The sequence below is a fragment of the Dermacentor variabilis genome, chromosome 5 (assembly GCF_050947875.1).
Source record: "Dermacentor variabilis isolate Ectoservices chromosome 5, ASM5094787v1, whole genome shotgun sequence".
NCBI classification, from domain to species: domain Eukaryota; kingdom Metazoa; phylum Arthropoda; class Arachnida; order Ixodida; family Ixodidae; genus Dermacentor; species Dermacentor variabilis.
This window is the reverse complement of record NC_134572.1, coordinates 68,087,175-68,105,037: the sequence shown is the minus strand read 5'-3', so window position 1 is coordinate 68,105,037 and position 17,863 is coordinate 68,087,175. Positions and strand designations below refer to the sequence as shown.

At 43.7% G+C, this 17,863-nt stretch overlaps 1 protein-coding gene across 1 annotated transcript in view; it reads left to right on the top strand.

Annotated features, from left to right (window-relative positions):
- LOC142582747 (histone-lysine N-methyltransferase 2B-like) overlaps nt 1-17,863 on the top strand; it is a 98,114-nt gene that overhangs the window by 36,265 nt on the left and 43,986 nt on the right. Inside the window, exons 12-20 of the mRNA XM_075692762.1 lie at nt 415-555; nt 2,163-2,258; nt 3,626-3,737; nt 4,055-4,110; nt 7,132-7,189; nt 10,743-10,891; nt 13,946-14,090; nt 15,518-15,582; nt 15,856-15,936. Of these exons, the coding sequence (XP_075548877.1) occupies nt 415-555; nt 2,163-2,258; nt 3,626-3,737; nt 4,055-4,110; nt 7,132-7,189; nt 10,743-10,891; nt 13,946-14,090; nt 15,518-15,582; nt 15,856-15,936 (903 nt within the window). The remainder of the gene's footprint in view (nt 1-414; nt 556-2,162; nt 2,259-3,625; nt 3,738-4,054; nt 4,111-7,131; nt 7,190-10,742; nt 10,892-13,945; nt 14,091-15,517; nt 15,583-15,855; nt 15,937-17,863) is intronic.

Genomic DNA, 17,863 nt, shown 5'->3' with positions numbered 1-17,863 from the left:
AATATTGAATAAAATTCTTAATTTTTTTTTTCTTTGCCACAGTTCATTCTTGCTCCGACATTAAAGGCCTGTTCAGAGTGGCCCTACAGAACCAAAGCTGTAAAATTTTAATAAACTGTCAAGACCTTGTGCAGTAAAACATTTTTTTATATTTGTCACTAAATTTTAGTGTTTTCTTGTTCTTACTGTAGTGTTATTAAAATTTTAACATTCATAGGTCTGGATTTAATGTGCATGGGTAAAGTGAGCCATCTAGACGAGACAGAGTTGGTAGCCGGCTCTAATTTATACCGTAGTCAAGTACACACGCTTGCTGTGCAAGATAGCCCTGTGCTTCCCTTTGTGGGGGTTTGTACATTTGTTGGCCACTTTTGCGTGCTTGAGCTCTGTTGTGATTCCCGATTCTTCCAACAGCTGCTGTTTTGCACTGTATGCTGCGAGCCATACCACTGGTTCTGCCTTGACACTGATGAAGTGCCGCAACCAGGCATGGACCGAGAGTGCTGGTGCTGCCCTAGGTGCCAAGCCTGCATTGCCTGTGGACACCGGAGCAGTGTGAGCATTTCTATCTTTCCTTGTCTTCTGCATGCGAGGTCATGGGCTAAATTCCTGGCCAGAGTTGCCGCGTTGCAAGGGGGGCATAATGCGAAAGCGCTCGTGTGCTGAACTAAATGTTTCCTGGCAGTCAAAATTAATCTATAGCTCTCGACAACAGTGTCTATCACAACTCTAACGTATCCTTAAAACATCGAAGCTTATCCATCGGTTGGTCACCTGGTCCACTCAGCCACTCAGTTACCGTTGCTTATTTCTGCATCTATGTATGTTGTTATATGCCAGTACTGCAGGAGATGACCAGAAGGGTTGCTTACTGCTGTCGCAGTTCACTGCATCACGACTATGTTCATGTTTGTCGGGGAACATGAAATAATTGGACAAACAAAAATCCAGGAAGATATTGCCGCACCTGCATTCAAGATCTAAGACAAACACAAGTGCAATAATAGTGTATGAGAGTAAACACACAGGAAAGAGTGCTAGTCTTCCTCTGTTGCTCTTTATTGTGCTTACGTATGTCTTGTCCTTTGAATATGTGCCAACTAGTCCAGTTGCCTTGATTAATCAATTCAAAAGTGTGTAGAAAATTGCCTTGACAAGCTTTCTGGCTTTCTTTTTTGTTGTTGGTAGCTTTTTGAGGCACTTTTGCTAACCTGTTTAAGTATTAAAAAATTGTGTCACTGACTGTACATTTGTCATTGTATAACTCAGATGCCAACACTACAAGCAAGAAATTGTAATAAATTTACGCATCTTTGTTACTTTAAAAGAAAAATAATTAAAGCACTTGCATAGTACTTGCTTAGCAGCCACCCTTTTGGGGTGTGAAACCAAAGTTGTGTGAGTGATACTATCGGAAAGCCAATTGTCATTGCTGTCGAAGGAGCATTAAGGCACAAGTTTGTATAATATGAACCGGATGCTTGTGTTTGGTCTTGTTTACTGAAAAAGCGGCTACATAATGGCAATTAAAGCACACCATTTTCTTAAAGAGATATCACTAGAGCGGGTTTATCCTTTGGGCTGTGTTGCATGCTTTTGCCTCTTGGAGGTGTGCACCTATAACTGGTCCAAGTATGGCAAACTATGTATTTCTGGAGCTATTTTAACAAGGTAGAATTACAAATGTGATGGAGAGCGTCAAGGACACTGTGACTGTGTTGAGGTCAGCTTACTTGGGTGAAAACCTCTCTGAAAGTGATGTTGAGTGACATACAAGTGCAAACAAGAATTTGGTATGTTGAGGCTTAACTTAACCAAACCGAACCTAAGCTAAAATGCAGCATAGTAAAACTGAATACTGGATTATGTGCAAATAAAATATTGGTATGTTGACGCTTAACATAACCTCTACAGCATGGTAAAACTGTATACGGGACATTGAGAACATGAACTTAATGCAGGTAAAAACATCTTCAGCAGCATGTCATGTCTTTTAACAACTTACTAGGTAGCCGCACAGTGGGGAAACAAAAGTCAGCGTTCTGATATTACAATTTTGTTTGCAAAAAAAAAAAAATGATTTTAAAAACTTTTGATATTGTCATGCGTCTGGCTTGCTTGCTGTGAATGTCATATAATGGGCACACTGCGTCGATTTGCAGCAACTCTTGAGGTGCAACAAGTGTCAGCAAATGTACCACTCGGACTGCTTGGGCCCAGGCTATCCGTCAAAGCCATCGAGGAAAAAGAAAATCTGGGTGAGCACATTGTGATTGTTGCCATTCTTTGTGATGTGGAAAGCATAAAACGCATAATCTTTTTGCAAAGGTGTTGCATAACAGCTCCCTGCGGCATATTTGTATAGGTCTGCTCCAGAATAGCATTGCACATGCCTCACATATCTGCGGCGCAATCAAATGTGCCATCACCTCTCATCAGCCTTTTTTATGTTTCACATTATTATGTTTTAATACAAAAGTGTTGAACATGCCATGGGGGACTTTTGTGTAAATGACTTTGTGCATTTGTATAAGAAAGCATGGACATGATACAATGGAATCTCATTGATACGTTCCCTCGTTGTTGTTTTCTAGCTGTCTAATGGTACTGGCACTGGCAGCCATCGAGGGCTGTTTCAGACGTTGCTGTGGCGATTTGCAGCCTTCCTCACTGTTACATTTTCCCAGCTTTCAATTATTTTCTGTGGTCCTTTGAAAAACATATCAGCGGCGTTCTGCTGTATCCAAGTATTGTCATTAGGCATTGTATTCTAGGACAATCACTTTGAGGAACACTCTTCCGCATGACTAGCATCAAGTCTGTCACCATCTAAGGGCTACAGTATTCCCCGCACTGGACCAAGAATGTTGTTGCTTGTAGATGACGAGGTGTCCGGCACACGCTAGTCATGCAACATCTCAGAAAATTGAAAGTATCCCTGAAAGTAATCGTCTGAGAATATTGTCCTGTTGACTAAGAAAAAATTTTGTTATGGTAAACACCCAAGCTTACTTTCAGAGCTTGAGGTAGGTTTTGAACTATGCATCATGTTTGAAAGTGACATCAATAAATGAAAGGCTGGGCGCAGTGAGTGACCTTTGTGCAGGCTACCTTGCGTAGAACAAAAGCAAGGATCTGAAACGCAAGCAGCCACTGTCACCTGCTGAAAAAGAAAAACAGCTGGTTCAGCTATGCCACATATACTTTATTCCATTTCTCAGTCTCAAGCATGGCCTCGGATAATTCATTGAATTTCCTTTCTGAGAGAGAGGGTTCAAGATGGGGGGCCACCTATCCATGTGTGCCACTGGGAGCATCGAACCGATTAAAAATTTTATTGTCAGTTATGCCACAAGGCACATAATGAACAGAGTGGGGACAACATTAAAGAGCAAAAGTTTTTTTTACCTTGTGCCCTTTGCATAATGATATTTAAAGAAAGTACAAACTACAGAAGTCCACAATTTCTGATTAGGTGCAGTATTGCTAAAATGGCACAACTGCACTCTGGTTTGTAACTGCATGTCCTCCAATTGCCACTGCTGACAGGGCACAATTTGGTGCAGTGAAAAACACGGTACTTTGTTTCTTTTCTGCATTTTCTTCCCCCCCCCTCCATCCTCAGGTCTGTGTCAAGTGCATCCGGTGCAAAAGTTGTGGAACCACTTCATCTAAAAGCTCTTTGTGGAACTTTGACCTCTCGTTGTGCCATGAGTGTTTGCTTCTTCGGGAAAAAGGTGAGCACCGGGAGAGCTTTAGGCATTGCGTGTAAGGAACAGTTGTCAATAATATTCACTTGATTTTGGTACTTGTCAAACATGTTAACAGACTTGTCAAAGCCAAAGAAAAAAAGGGTTTCAGAAAGGCAAGCCCGTAATGGTCATGCACTAACAGTGGGAGAACTGAAGATAACTCATGCAGATGTTTTGATTTACTAGAATGTAACATTTGCATGCACTTTTCGCTGTGAACCCTACTTCATTTAGTGCTAGCCTCTTGAGTGCATGTGGGAGTTCTGATTGGCACTGACTTTTTACTTGTGCACTTTTTTCAGGCAACTACTGCCCACTATGTGAGAAGTGCTATGAAGATGACGATTACGAGTCAATGGTAAGTGGTTGCCTGCTAAGCTATTTTACCTTCTGTGTCGTGCACTTATGTCACCATTAATTAATTATAGAGTGTTTTCATAAAGGAATTCAGGAAATTTCTTCTTATGATACTCTATGGGGAGAAGCAAGTGAAAAGACTTGTAGCACTTTTAAAAGCGTTTTGTTTCTGTATTGGGAATTTATACACAGTCGACATCCATTAATTTGATCCTGACGAGATCGATGAAACTGGTTTAATTATGCGGCAGGTTGAATGAAACAAAAGGCAGAAAAATTGCTGAAACACGCCGTTGATTCATTTAGCAGTATTTGCCTTTAATGTTAGCTTCGCCGCAATATAGCTGTGTTATGTGGCGAAGCATACCAAACGGGGACAGCTGCCATTGTTACAAGGCATAGCACAAGTTCCCTGATTCAGACAAGCACATGCTGTGCTCTCTGCAGTCACAGTACGAGCATTGAGATATACTGAGGCCTTCAGAGTTTCAGATAGACCCCAACTCTTGTGTTGGCTTTAAATGACCCCTCAAGTTTTTTTCATCTTACTGGCTTCTTTTTCACTAACTTTTCCAAAACAGATGGTTTTTCTCCACTTCTCGACGCATGGTGTGTGCGCACGCATATAAATTAAGGAATACATACTAGGCCCTCTTAACAGTTTCATATACAATGCATGCATGGCAGGCGAAATGAGGGCTCTCATTGCCACAGCAATGTTAGAAACAGATCTAACTGGCTACCAGTACGCTTACTAGGTGTCTAGGTGCTTGTACTGTGACTGTAGACAGTGCTTGCACATCTGTATCATTAAGAAACGCATACTGCAGTGGACTCCAAATAAACAAAACTCACTGAAACGGAAATTCAGGATAAATGGAACAGTAATGTCAGCTTTGGTTGAATAACAGTATCAACAAACTTCGGTTAAATAGGACCCATTTCTTGGCAAACTCCACTTAAGTGGAACTTTTGCACAAACTGCCACCTACCTTATTGGCATTTGTAACGGGAAATGTTCCTCAAACAAGTAAAATGGCGAAGCTATAAGTGGTGAAAAATGTCCAATCCATGAGGCAGCTGTGGGAAAGTTAACGCGAATTAAAGATGTCGAAGTTGAAACTGTGTTTCAATAATCAGGACTTCGCTAGGCAAGTAAAGATTTCGGAGGAAGAAGGGAGCACTACGGAGTAGGCAGTGTCTTGCAGTCAGGCTGCCTCTGCTGCTTCACACACACCGCCAGGAATAAGACACCTTAGACAGTGCCCTTGTTACCTGCTTTGAGGAGACAGTTGAAAATATAGATGAAGTTCGTGTCGAAAACATACCGTACCTTTGCATGTATAACCTGCCACCGCGTATAATTCGCACCCCCAATTACAACATCACGGAAAGAAACAAAAATTCTCATGTATGATTTGTGGAAGTAACTGCATACAACACTGCTCAATCTTTGCAAGAACAGTCTCCATTCGTGGATGCACGACTCGTCTACGTCGTATCTTTGGCCAGCGGCTCTGTTCCCCCATTCTTCGGCGATGCTGACAAAGCTGGATTCACATGCCAGACTTTATTTAGGTTGAATCAATAACATGATATCTGACATGAATCGGATCACTTCACAGCTAGCACTTGCACGACAGCAGATGACATCGCAGACGGAGAAGCCCTTGCATCGGCAACGGTGACAGAGCAAATATGACCGTGCCGAAAATCCCAACAGTGATTTGGCTCACCGGTGCATCGTGAAGCATGTTGCGCAGACTGAGGGAGCGCCGTGTGAATGGGTGAAGTACTAAACGCGGAATGCCGACCCGTAAAGCAGAGGAGAATGAATGACTGTGAAAGAGTGGAGAAAGGAGCTTAAATGTGTAGGGGTGTCGAGGAGGTGGGGTTCCCTAGGAGATAACGAAACTTTAAATGGCAGAGAACCTCGACTTGAAGTGTGTCTTTATAGCAGCATGCACCGCGCTGCCATGAAGCCACAGTTCAAGGCGAAATTCGCATATGATCCGTATCCCCACTTTACTGTTAAATTTTTTGGAATTTTGGTGCGGGATATACGGGCGAAAATTCGGTAGCTGTTACTGTGTCAGCCCACTATTTTAGACAAGACAACAAGAGATGCATTTGAATGTCCGGAGCATTATTTTGAATGCGAGAACTGCGCAGAATTATTGGGAGTCCTTTCGCACGTGATCACAACCTTGCACAAAAAGAAGTCTGCAATATTGGAAGCAGGGCACTGTAAATTTTCATTCACCACAGTAATATCAAGACACTCAGACGCTTTTTGAATAAAACAATTGTCGCCGGTTTTTGTGCCCTTCACCTAAATGAAACTTAGAATATAAGGTACATATTTTTCTGTCCCTTTGAGTTCCATTTAAGCGGAGTCTATAGTATGTCCCTTGACAGTGGCCACTTTCCATTCTCGATAAGCTTCACCACAGTAAATTATGTATGCTTCACAATGTAACATGGCTGCATTGCGGGAAGCGGATTGGTCAAGTTGGAATTATTTGGCGAAGGCCAATTTTGAGATTGAAATAACAGAAGTTTTGGCGTTTAGTTATTTTGATCTCAATATTCGCCGGCCGGGACTATCAGTAGAAATTGTATTAACTGAGAAATCTAATTAACTGCAATCAAATTACTAGTAGTCACTGTAATTGCCTCCTGTGGCGCCTTCTAGGCCCTTATTTGTGGTGGTTTGACAGGTTCACCTCAGCCGTGATTGCGTGGTGCTAGCTTCTTTTTCCACTTTGCAGCTAAGCATCTTTATGTTGCTTGGCTTCTTGGTGTAACATTGAATGGGCTAAACTGTTGTACTGCTTAGATTAACTTAGCTGTGCATCTTTACTGAACTGGGCTGCGGTACAACCTCAGGCTGCGCAATGTTATAGTATTGCTTGTGACTTCTTGTTCTGTAGTTTCTTGTGGCTGTTGTGTTTGAAATGTGTCAGGGTAATTGTATTCTTTCAGTTTGCCTTGCACAGAAACTGTCATTGTATCGTTGCAGATGGTCCAGTGTTCCCAGTGCCAAAAATGGATTCACGCACGCTGCGATGGCATATCAGGTGAGGGTGGCAGCAGGCAATTCATTTGCCATTCATTGTCGTCTCATTAGATGCATTTACATGCATACTGGGCACTGTTGCCAGTGAGGAGCCAGGAACATGCAGGAAAAGCTGCCCTCACAAAAGTGGGCCACACTTCCTCTTTTTCTTTTCAAGTAAAAAACAAATGTGCAGTCAGCTTTCATCGCTTCAGCTATACCATCTCCTAGTTGACCTTGAACATGGAGCAGGTAAAGTGTGACGGGAGAAATGGAAATTACGAGCTACTGGTTGAGACTGTGCAAGTAAGTTGTTTAAATTAAGTATACGCAAGGCAAAATTTATTGGTAGTTATTGTTAATTATGTTTCAAAGCAAATTTCAGGGCTCTGACTGTTCTTTCATAGGCATGCAGAGCATGCCATTGCATGCCGGCATTCCACCGCACGAAAACGGCGGTGGAACTCCCCTTAATAGCTTTTGATCTAAAAAAAATGGTCTCCTTACTTCTCTCACAGACACATAATAAAGGTCTCCCATTTTGACAGTTGACAACAAACACACTGTGGAGAAGAATGCACAGCTTCGAAGGGAAGGAAAAGTGGTAACAGGTGGCAGGGATGCTCTGAAGAAACTTGCACACACAAACACACACACATAATTGCAGGGTCCATGCGGTCCTTGAAACATTTGAAAATTTTTGAATGTGAAACTTGTACATTGAAGGAACTTGTATGTTGAAGGCATTGAGAGCCCTTGGGTTTCACAGAGTGCTTAAAGATCCTTGGATTCTGCTTTGAGCAAAACTTGGCAGATTTTCTTTATGTATCTGACAGCAAGGTTTATTGAAAACAATCAATTCAACTAGCATCTTTGTGAAAGCACTCCGTACAGATGGTTAACCAGTGAAGCTGAAATGTGCGGCCCTGGTGTTTATCACTGGGTTAATCCCGATGGTCCATTAAAGTATTTCTTAATTATTGGTGACGTCCTTGTGTTTCTTAATGAGGTTGCACATACGCTCGGCTGCGACGGAATGACATGAGTGGCGGTATGCCTGCAGTCTGCCGTTGTTGCTCGTGTCCGATGTGTCGAGTTTGCTTGGTGACGTGGTTAGCAGCATCTGCCCACCATTCCCACTTGTGATTCTTCAAAATTAAATTGCTTCAAAATTAAATCTGTCCATCATGTCAAGACAAGGAATGGCTCATACCTCCTTAACCCTGTCAGGTTCAATTTTTTTATTGCAAATTTAAATTCTTTAGAGGGACATATTTTGAAAAAAATGTACCGTAATTTTTCTAGGGGAAGCGTAAAGTGACAAAAAGATATTTCGAGTTGGTATATATGTGCTGTTTATTCATGAATAACAACAATAAAGAAAGGAAATAAACTTATAAGAATTTAAAATTTGACGCGTTGTTTACACATAGTTCAAAGGCTTAGAAAATGCGCAAACGAGGATATTTTGCAAGTATCAAATGTTCCTGCTCTTACACTAATACTTACGTCCATAGCGTAATCGAACTGCATAGATGAGCGCACTCAAGGAAACTTAGTGGTTGTGTGCCTGTCAGAAAAGCAAAACGTGTGACAAACTTCCGCTAATGTTCATCTTATCGCCAACCAGAGGCAATTAGTTTTTGCAAGTCTCAAAAAAAAAAAAAAGAAAGAAAGAACAGATAATGCATGCACGGCGGCATCCTTCGCGTATGCGTACCCCTGCGAGCAACAAATGAGTGAGTAACAGTTGGTCGCCCTTCGAGTGATTAGTAATGAGATAGCCATCAGTTTTGCGAGTGCAAGCAGCCGAAACCGCCCGCAGAAAGAAACCCAAACTAATCACGCCAAAGCGCGAGTGGTAGTATATAGAAGTGCCTCAGCAAACAAACCATGCAATAAAAACCGAGAGAGGGAGGCATGAGAAAAAAATTCCCTGTATTCCCGCATAATAGCAGCACATGCCAGGAAAGAAAAAGTTAGTAAATTGGCGCACTTTTCAAACGTACAGACGGCGCAGTAAATATGCGGCATCGACCGTTTTGGACTTGTTCGCAGTGCTGTATACTTATGTCATTGACCCTGAAAGGGTTAAGCAATGGCTCATACCCCCGTAAACGCAGCCTCGCCATTACGACGACAGAAGAGAAGTGAAATTCTACGCTGGAATGATGAGCGGCAATGGAGCCAGCCATGGAAGAGGATGACGACAACAAACGCGGGAGCAGTGACGCGAGCGCTTTCGCGTGGTTGCGTTGAAGGGCGCCAAAGGGCTGGTTGTGGAAGACGACGACGATGCTCAAGCCATTGCTGATGATAATAGTTTTCTGTATACAGGTGCGGACAGGGGCATTTTCGTTTCACCTAGCCATATAAAGCTTCGCTTTAAGAAAGTGGTAGCTTGTTGTTTAAGCCACCGTTTTGTTTTTAAGCTGTCCAGCGTCATTGTGCTTTAATCCTTGAAAATGCTTTGTCAGGGCCTTGACAGCTTTTGAAGACCCCCAAATTTTTTCTGCAAGAGCTGCTACGAACCCTGTAATTGTTGCAGCAGCAAGCTAAGCTAGTGAAGACATGCTGCCAGGATGGCACCCCGCACTGAGCAGTTTACCTGAATACAGCCGTGGTATTCAATGGCAGTGGCCTTAGCCGCAGAAGTGGCGCGTTCGTCTTCTGCTACATGCTGTGGACTCACACCAGCAAAAGGGAAAGAGCGATCAGTCATGTAGTGATGAAATAAAATTTGGCTAAAGCAGCAAGGGAATGCAAATGCACATTTGTTAGGAGGTGACAAATAAGTGACAGTGATTAGCTGCTGTGTGACACAGAGCAGCTCAACTGGCAGATGAATGCCAGTTTCCTTTCAGGATCAATTCATTCCTTAGCTGTCACTGATTGTACAAGGGTTGTTCACTGAGGCAAATTGCTGCAAGATGGTGCTGTAGTGAACTTTGTAGTTATGTAAACAGCAACACTCTATGAAGTAAGTAATCCATACCAAAAGTTTGTCAAAGTGGTGCTTAGTTTATGATCAGCAGATGTTCCAAGTAAGCATGTCGGCCGTAGTGGCCAGTGACTATGACGTTGCGCTGCTAAGCACCACATCATGGATTTGAGAGTAGCACGAAGCTATGAAGGAAATCCCCATGGATCTCTTAAAAAGAAACCTTAACAGTTGGAGAGAAATTTGTCCTGGTTTAGGGATCAAACCCGGGACAAACATCTTTTCAGGGTGATCACTCTACCAGCTGAGCAAGCCAGGAGGCTAGCAGATCGCAGAGTGAGGATGAATTGACAATCTTTCCCTCATGAAGCTTCTGCCAACTACGGATTTCTGCAGAACTGATTTTCAGTGTACTAGTTACCTCACATTTTGCAACATAAAAGTATGAGACTTAATGCAACATCAAATTACCAGATGCATACCGATGTCTTTCTTTCATACGTTGCGCGCTATTTTCTGGTCACAAATGCGAGCAGGGAGAGAAGTCCCTTTCTAGCCTTCGTAGCGTTGCCTGCTGTGCATGAAACGAAGGGCTGCAGTGTTTCTCGGCTCACCCTGGCTCTGTTGTGTGCAGAGGAGCTGTACCAAGTGCTGTCCCTGCTGCCCGAGACGGAGCTGTACCTGTGTCGGCTGTGCGAGCCAGACTCGCCCCGTCTATGGCTTGGCACGGCTGAGCGGGTGCTGCAGGAACGGCTACGCTGCATCATGAGCTCCCTCCTAGATGTAAGCAAGCTAATACTCCTGTGTGCTGTTGCCGAGGTCCACATCAGTGGAAAAGAGCGGCTTTTCTGTGAACTTTCCACCTCATAAGCGTCCTGCAGGGGTGGGACTCCTGCCACAATTGCACCATTTTGATGCAAATGCAAATTTCTGTGCCAAACTGCATCAAACACAGAAAATTGACTGAAATTGCGCTATGCTGCACCAGAACAGCTTCGGCATGTGTACTGCGGCAGTAGCCGCAAACAGTGAGGGGATTCGTTCTTTGAAAAAGAGTGCAACCGTTCACATGCCGCACACCATGCGACGGCACCTCCCGCACAGAATTTAGCGCTTATAACACTGGACTTTTTGGCGCTTCCGGCAAGTGGCTGGTGTGTGCGCGGCCATTTGGGCCGCTGTATTTAGAGTGTACTAGAATACAGCTGGAGTGGTCCGAGCGGCATGGTGCTCTCTATAGCTGAGGTGCAAAACAACAAAATGTAGGCTGATGGCGCTGCGAGTGAACTAGGTATTGGGGAAGCGTGTGCTGCAGCGCATTCAGTGGGCGGGCATCTCTGGTTCCCAGGGCCTGTATACATAATGTAAAACTATTCCAATCTGTTTTTATGCCTATATGGGCGAGGCCTGAGCCATTTTGGCCTAATGGCGGATTTGGAATAAAGCGTCGCAGTTATGGTCTAGTGGCATCCACTAGACCACACGTGTGCCCATAAAAAAAATTCATCTCAAGAATTCCCAAGGAGCGCTTACGAAAAGAAGTTGCCACTTGTGTTGTGGTGTAGTGTAAAGTGGAAGGTAAACGTACGGGGTTAATGCGAGTTGAGGATGTCGCTCATTATGGAGATCATTCATCGGTAGTAAAAAATGTTGGGGTTGTTCCAAGACGTAATGTCACGAATGAGTTCATTTGATAAATGTTGCGTGGTCACCGAGATGCCCAGTGGTCAACAGGGAAGTGTTTTAAAGGTAAGAGAAATAGTAACAGAAAGCAGTGACATTGATATCTTTATAGCATTATTTTTTCGTTAGGTTTTAGCCAACAGATTTGAGTACTTGGTCTTTTCTTGTTGAGTGTAATACAGTAAAACCTTGTTAATTCAGATTTCACTGGACCGAAAAAAATATCCGAATTAACTGAACATCGAAATATCGAGGGTATCAAGAAAACAATAAACAAATTCTTACTACGTCAACGCGCTTCTATTTACTGAATGAATCGGCAAATCCTGTTTCTCTTTTGCACAAAAGCAGTGTGGAAGCTCTAATTCTCGTCACCTCATGACTGATTAGTGCTCGCAGCGACGGAAACCTCACGACTTCCTTCACAGCATGGCCACAGCATGCGCCTTTGTCTGAGGCACGCTTTTCACTATCACACGTACATCCTGATTATATTTTTGCCAGGTTGCCGCCCATTGTGACCTAGACGGTGCTCTTCATCCTCGATAGCTTTGCATTGAGTAAAAACTAAACTACTGTTTGCCACAACCGCGGCCACTTGTCGACACGATCATAGACAGCGACCTTGAGGTTCTGCAGGAGCACGGCTGACGCATGCATCGAGTCAGAACGAAGCCACTGTTCGCTGCAATTGAACACGAAATCGCGGTCACTATCGATGAGATCATGGATGACAACTACGCAGCTATGAAGGCACGCAGCCGACGCACGCATCGAGTCAAAGCGAAACTATTGCCACAGCCGCGGCCGCTATCGACGCGATCATAGATGGTGACTACTGTTGTGACTTCGGGGTGGAGGATGAAAGACGGACTCTTTCCGCAGACGAAGAAGAAACAAAAAACTTTATACAATATTTACAGATAGTGGATGATAGCGTACAGGTAGCAGTAGGAGCGCATCAGACCTACTGGGCGGCTGGAAGCAAATCTCTCTTCACAATGGGCCGGTTCTCCTTTAAATCCCTTCAGCGACCCCTCGTCAGCAGGAACCAGTTTGGGCGAGTTCTCGTTGGCAGGGACCAGGCAGGGCAGGGTTATTACATCACCTGCGTCGAATTGATTGGTCGCGGAGATGGCTGGGCTCCGCAGAGACGGCGGGGCATTTCTTGAAGTCGCCTCCTGTGTCGAATTCTTGATTCTTCGCGAAGTGGGAGCTCCCATCGCCTCGTCGTTGCCACTTGTTGGCACAACACTATGCAGACATGAAGGCACGCGGCAGCACAGTGCTATGTGCGGCAGTAAACAGGAGAATAAAAGCTTTAAGGACATAAATGGGCATGAAGCGTTCTGGCGTTGCTGTCATTCATGTGTGATTTCCACTGATGACTTTGGCGATGCGAACTCCGCTGCTTTGTTTCAGTGGATGCTAGCGCAATTTGTGCTCTTTTGCATCACACATTTGTGGCGCTTGCCGAGCTCAGAGTGTTGTCTGATTTGACCGATGTGCAGCCAAATATGTCCGAGTTAACGAGAGTTTCATTGCATTAGATAATGCATACGCCTGCCAGGACAAAAAGGACGAGTTCAAATGATCCGACTTTCTGAATTGACGAGGGTCGAATTAACGAGGTTTAATTAACGAGGTTTAATTAACGAGGCATCACCTTGGTACTTTAGATTTCAGGCGTGTTCCATCCCGGCCTCAGCTTGTCGACAGCTGCTTGTCAGAGGCTTCCTGCAAGGTGTACTTAAAAATGATAAAACAGCTGTTTTATTGCCACATTTAACCGTAGTATTTAGCGTGTCTACCTATTATTGCCGTCAGGTGGACAAAATGAACAAAGTGAATGACACCTTGTTTTTCCGTGCTGCATACTGTCATTAAGGTGACACTTGGTGCTGAAATGGCTTTACATTTGCTTAATTGCAGAGATCTTCCTAGTACTGTGATGTGTTCTCAGCTCACGAAACAATGCCTTCATGCATGTTGCTCCAGCTGAAGCAACACCTGCATAATGTGCACACTGGGGCAGTATTCCCGATTGTTCACTTTCTGGGATATGATTACTTCTTCGTGAAAGGGTGTGGCTTGGCGCACTATGCATCAGCCTACTATGTGGCTGACAGCATTCCATGTTGTTGCCATGTGCAGCTGCAGAAAGCATCGAAGGATCGCTGCCAAGTGTTGGAGCAGGCGGTGCCCACGCCTCCTGATCTCATGGCATTGCCTGATGAAACACAGGACAAAGACGGCTCATTGGACTCCACTCAGCCAACCACCGCACTTGCAAGGACAGGTCAGCGCCCTCTTCCTGCTTTTCTTCTTTTCGTGTTCATTTTAATGGAGTCAGTCAATGGATTGCTGTGCAGCATTGAGCTGGGTTATATATGTGCAAGTGCAAGACTGCATCTGCAAAAAAATTTTTAAATGAATTAATTTAAAAAGTAAAGAGCATTTTAAGTTAGAAAAAGGGATTTCTGCTAGGGATGTGTGAATACTCGAATATGCAATTTTGAACTTAATAGTGATTGTTTGAGTAAATTGATTGTCAAATTGAATATCTACTATTTCGTTTTTAGAATATTTGGTGTATTAGGTGAAAAACTCGGCCGTGGTCGGCGCCCTTATGCGTAGTACATTCCCACAGCGGGCAATCTTTATCGGCACAAAGTTCGTCCAAGCTAATGGGTCTAGTTGAAACTGTTGATGTGGCAAGGACAGAGGGAACAGCAAAAGCAGCGCGTATGGAAAGCACAAAAGCAAGTGCGAAGATTGGGCCGATTAGCCACCGATAGGCGCACGAAGGCACAAACGGGAAGACTGGGAAGACAGATGCTGCACTAACCTAAGCACACATACTACAGCATATGGAGGAAGCTACGGCAGTTAGGCTGGAAGCGTGTGTGAGGCGGCCATATCGTAATGCCGGTGGAGATATGGTAATGCAGATTTAGGGTCGTACTCGATTCCAGCGCGGACGCAATTTTCGGACCCGTTTTATCAGAACAAAAAATGCGCGTTAGATTCGAGTAAATATGGTACACAGAGGAAAAATTTCTTGCCTTGCAGCGAGGAATGCCTTTGTGGCTACAAGGTGCTCACTAAGATGTCACCAGGGTATGAGAGACACTTTGCCGCACCGGTATAAAACATCCCCCCATGGCGGGCAAGATAACAGGAACCTTGCGAACTAGTCTAGCAACCTATCACAATGCATATATTGGCAATGTAAAGGTGCCATTGAAATCGCTGCTGGCTTTACAGATGCTTGACTGTCACGTTCACTGCGTAGTGATTGTTTTTTAGTGGAACAAACACCTGCTGACATGTCGAAGCTTAGCAATGAAGCGACTTTGTTTTTCATCTCACTCACCACAGCATCCTGCGCTGACGTGTATGCTCGGTGTTGAGAGTAAAGGTCGCGAAAACTGTCCGCCAACATTAACATCCCTCAATCCCCACACTACACCCTTGCAATCCATGTCAGCAAGTTATTGGTGCAAAGCAGCATGATGGCTCATGACGTAAAATCCCCTCCGTGTCAGGGGTTCACCCGTGTGGATACACCTCTAGGTTTCCATTCCTTTGCTGCCGTTATCATTATTTTGATGACATTCTCTTTTGGACAGCATTATTAGGTTCTCGCCAACTAATAGCTCTGGAAGCACTGCTACTGCATGTGCATTGATATTCTTGTGGCTCTCTTGTGTCTTCTCTTTACAGAACTTCACTTTGTGGATCTTATCAAAGTGCAGCGAAGGCTGGAGTGTGGGGAGTACACGACTGTGGTGAGCTCTTCTTCCCCTCATACTCTTAAATTTGATCTTGTTTTGCCGTTTTCTTCTACTGCAGCCTCAAAGCTTAATGTGTCGAAATTTCATCTGCCTGAGAATCCTTGATTTCAGTTTGGTTCTTTGCAATCCTAGATTGAAAAAGCAGTTTGAAGTTATTCTTGGAGCCCTAGTGTGCATTTTGTGTTGCTCCGATTGTGGCGTTCAAATCTTGTTTGCTTTGAAGTTGGCCGCTGACGGCTGTTGCACTGTCATGCTGTGAACTTGCAGAAGGAGTTTTGTGAAGACATCTTGCAGGCTACCATGGACAGCCGGGTCTCCGCACAAATGGTGAGGGACCTGCTTGGAAAGGTGAGTTCATTTTACTGCATTAAAAAAATAAAATACCTTCATCGACATCCATTCCAGTGATGCTACTCACTACAGTGCAAAGCTAAGGTTGTTATAAGTTGCCTGAAATCTTCTTCATTATTGTGTTCCTTCCTTTCACTCTTTTACTTATAATATGTATCAGAGTATGGATAGGGGCTCAGCAGTTTTTACCTAGTTGCAGGTGCTGTTTGTGTAGCATGAGTGTAGTGCAATGCCTCTCTGACTATTTTTATTTATTTATTTTATTTTGTTTCATCATACTGTCAATCCCTGGTGGGATTGTAACCGGGGTGGGTACAATAACATGTTGATATAGAGCTTGGATCAAACAAATAGACCAGTGAACACATTGATGGGTTTGACGATAGCTCAGATGTGTGTTAGCCTAATCTTATGCAGCCTTAGCAGCATTCAAGCCATTGTATTTGAAGTACGGGTGTGTCAACATTCTACAATTTCGAATATCATTAAATGCATATTCGATTCGAAAAATAGGTATTCAAAAATTTTCATAAATTTGGTTGGATACGAATATGTGCAGCAAATTGAATAGATAGCTGGCTGTGCGGGAGAAAACATGGTTCTTAGCGTTTGTTTCAATCTAATCTAAGAATATGTGTCAGATTTTGTACCAAATTTTGTGGAAATATTGTGGTGCAGCTGAAATTTTCTCTGTAAAGTACACTCAGCCACTGGACACCTAAGCTGTGCGGGAAAGCCATTCTCTCAGTAGCAAAGGCCACGGGTTTGCGGACAGGTAGGATGCACTTAGAGTGCAGTGTAAGGGGATCAGGGTGACTGTGCAAAAAAAGAAATCCAGCTGCAATAAGAATGCTCTATCTGGGAGCACAGGTCTAATGGGACGCTCAGCAGCTTTGCTTGTCCACACGGCCTCACTATGCAAATAAGTCAGCACCTCGCAGCGTGCTCATGTCACCCCTCCGTGCGGCATATCACACTTGTTACATTTCAGGACAGTGCGATGGCTGATCCACTACCGCAGTACATGCCTAAGCGAAACTTGTCACTTGTGGTACAGACCTCGAGGGCAATGCGCATTCTGCAATGGGCATTACCAAAATACCTGCATGCATTGTGGTATGCTAAAAGGCGCCGTTTGAAACTAGGACGGATACATTACACATGCTTACTTGGAATTATAATCAAAACATTTTTTTAATTCGATCGAAGCTGCCCTCTCTCTTCTTTCTGTAATTTAATGTAGTATGCCTTGCACTATGTTTGCGGTTGTGCTATATTCTTGCAAATGCAGTACCTTGACAACAGTGAGTTGATCAGATGTCTAACACCAAAGCAAAAAACAACAAAAGGGGCTTACTGCACTCTGCGGTGCAGGCGTCCTGCTTGCATGTGGCACAAAACATAGGAAGAAGCAAAGACAATGTTCTTGCAGTTCTTCTTTAAGCAATGGTCATAGCATGCAGTACAGCACTGCTTTGTTTTGGTTGGGTGTGAGCACAGTTTTTGCCTTGCTCATTTGTTACTTTTGCTGCACCACCCCAGTCCTGTGCTTATTGCTTGACAGCAAATGCAATGAGTGATTGCTAGCACAGGGTCAAATACCCCTGAGTTTACAGGCATTTGATTCTGCATAAGGCACAGGTTGGCAAGAACTGACATCTAATGGAAATGACTTAATTTTCCAAGTTAACTTGAGTCAAATACACAATTCTTTAATATAATGGCTTACTAGCCTAATTTTTTGCCCTGGACAATGTAATTTCAATGTTCCAAAATCTTAAATTAACCAAGCTTGCTAATAAATGAATGTATACATATCATTATTCGACATTTGGTTCAATATACGAAGCAAAGTACTATTCGTATTCGATTTGTATTGTAAAATTTTGATACAGTCGAACCCGGATATATCGAATTCGACGGG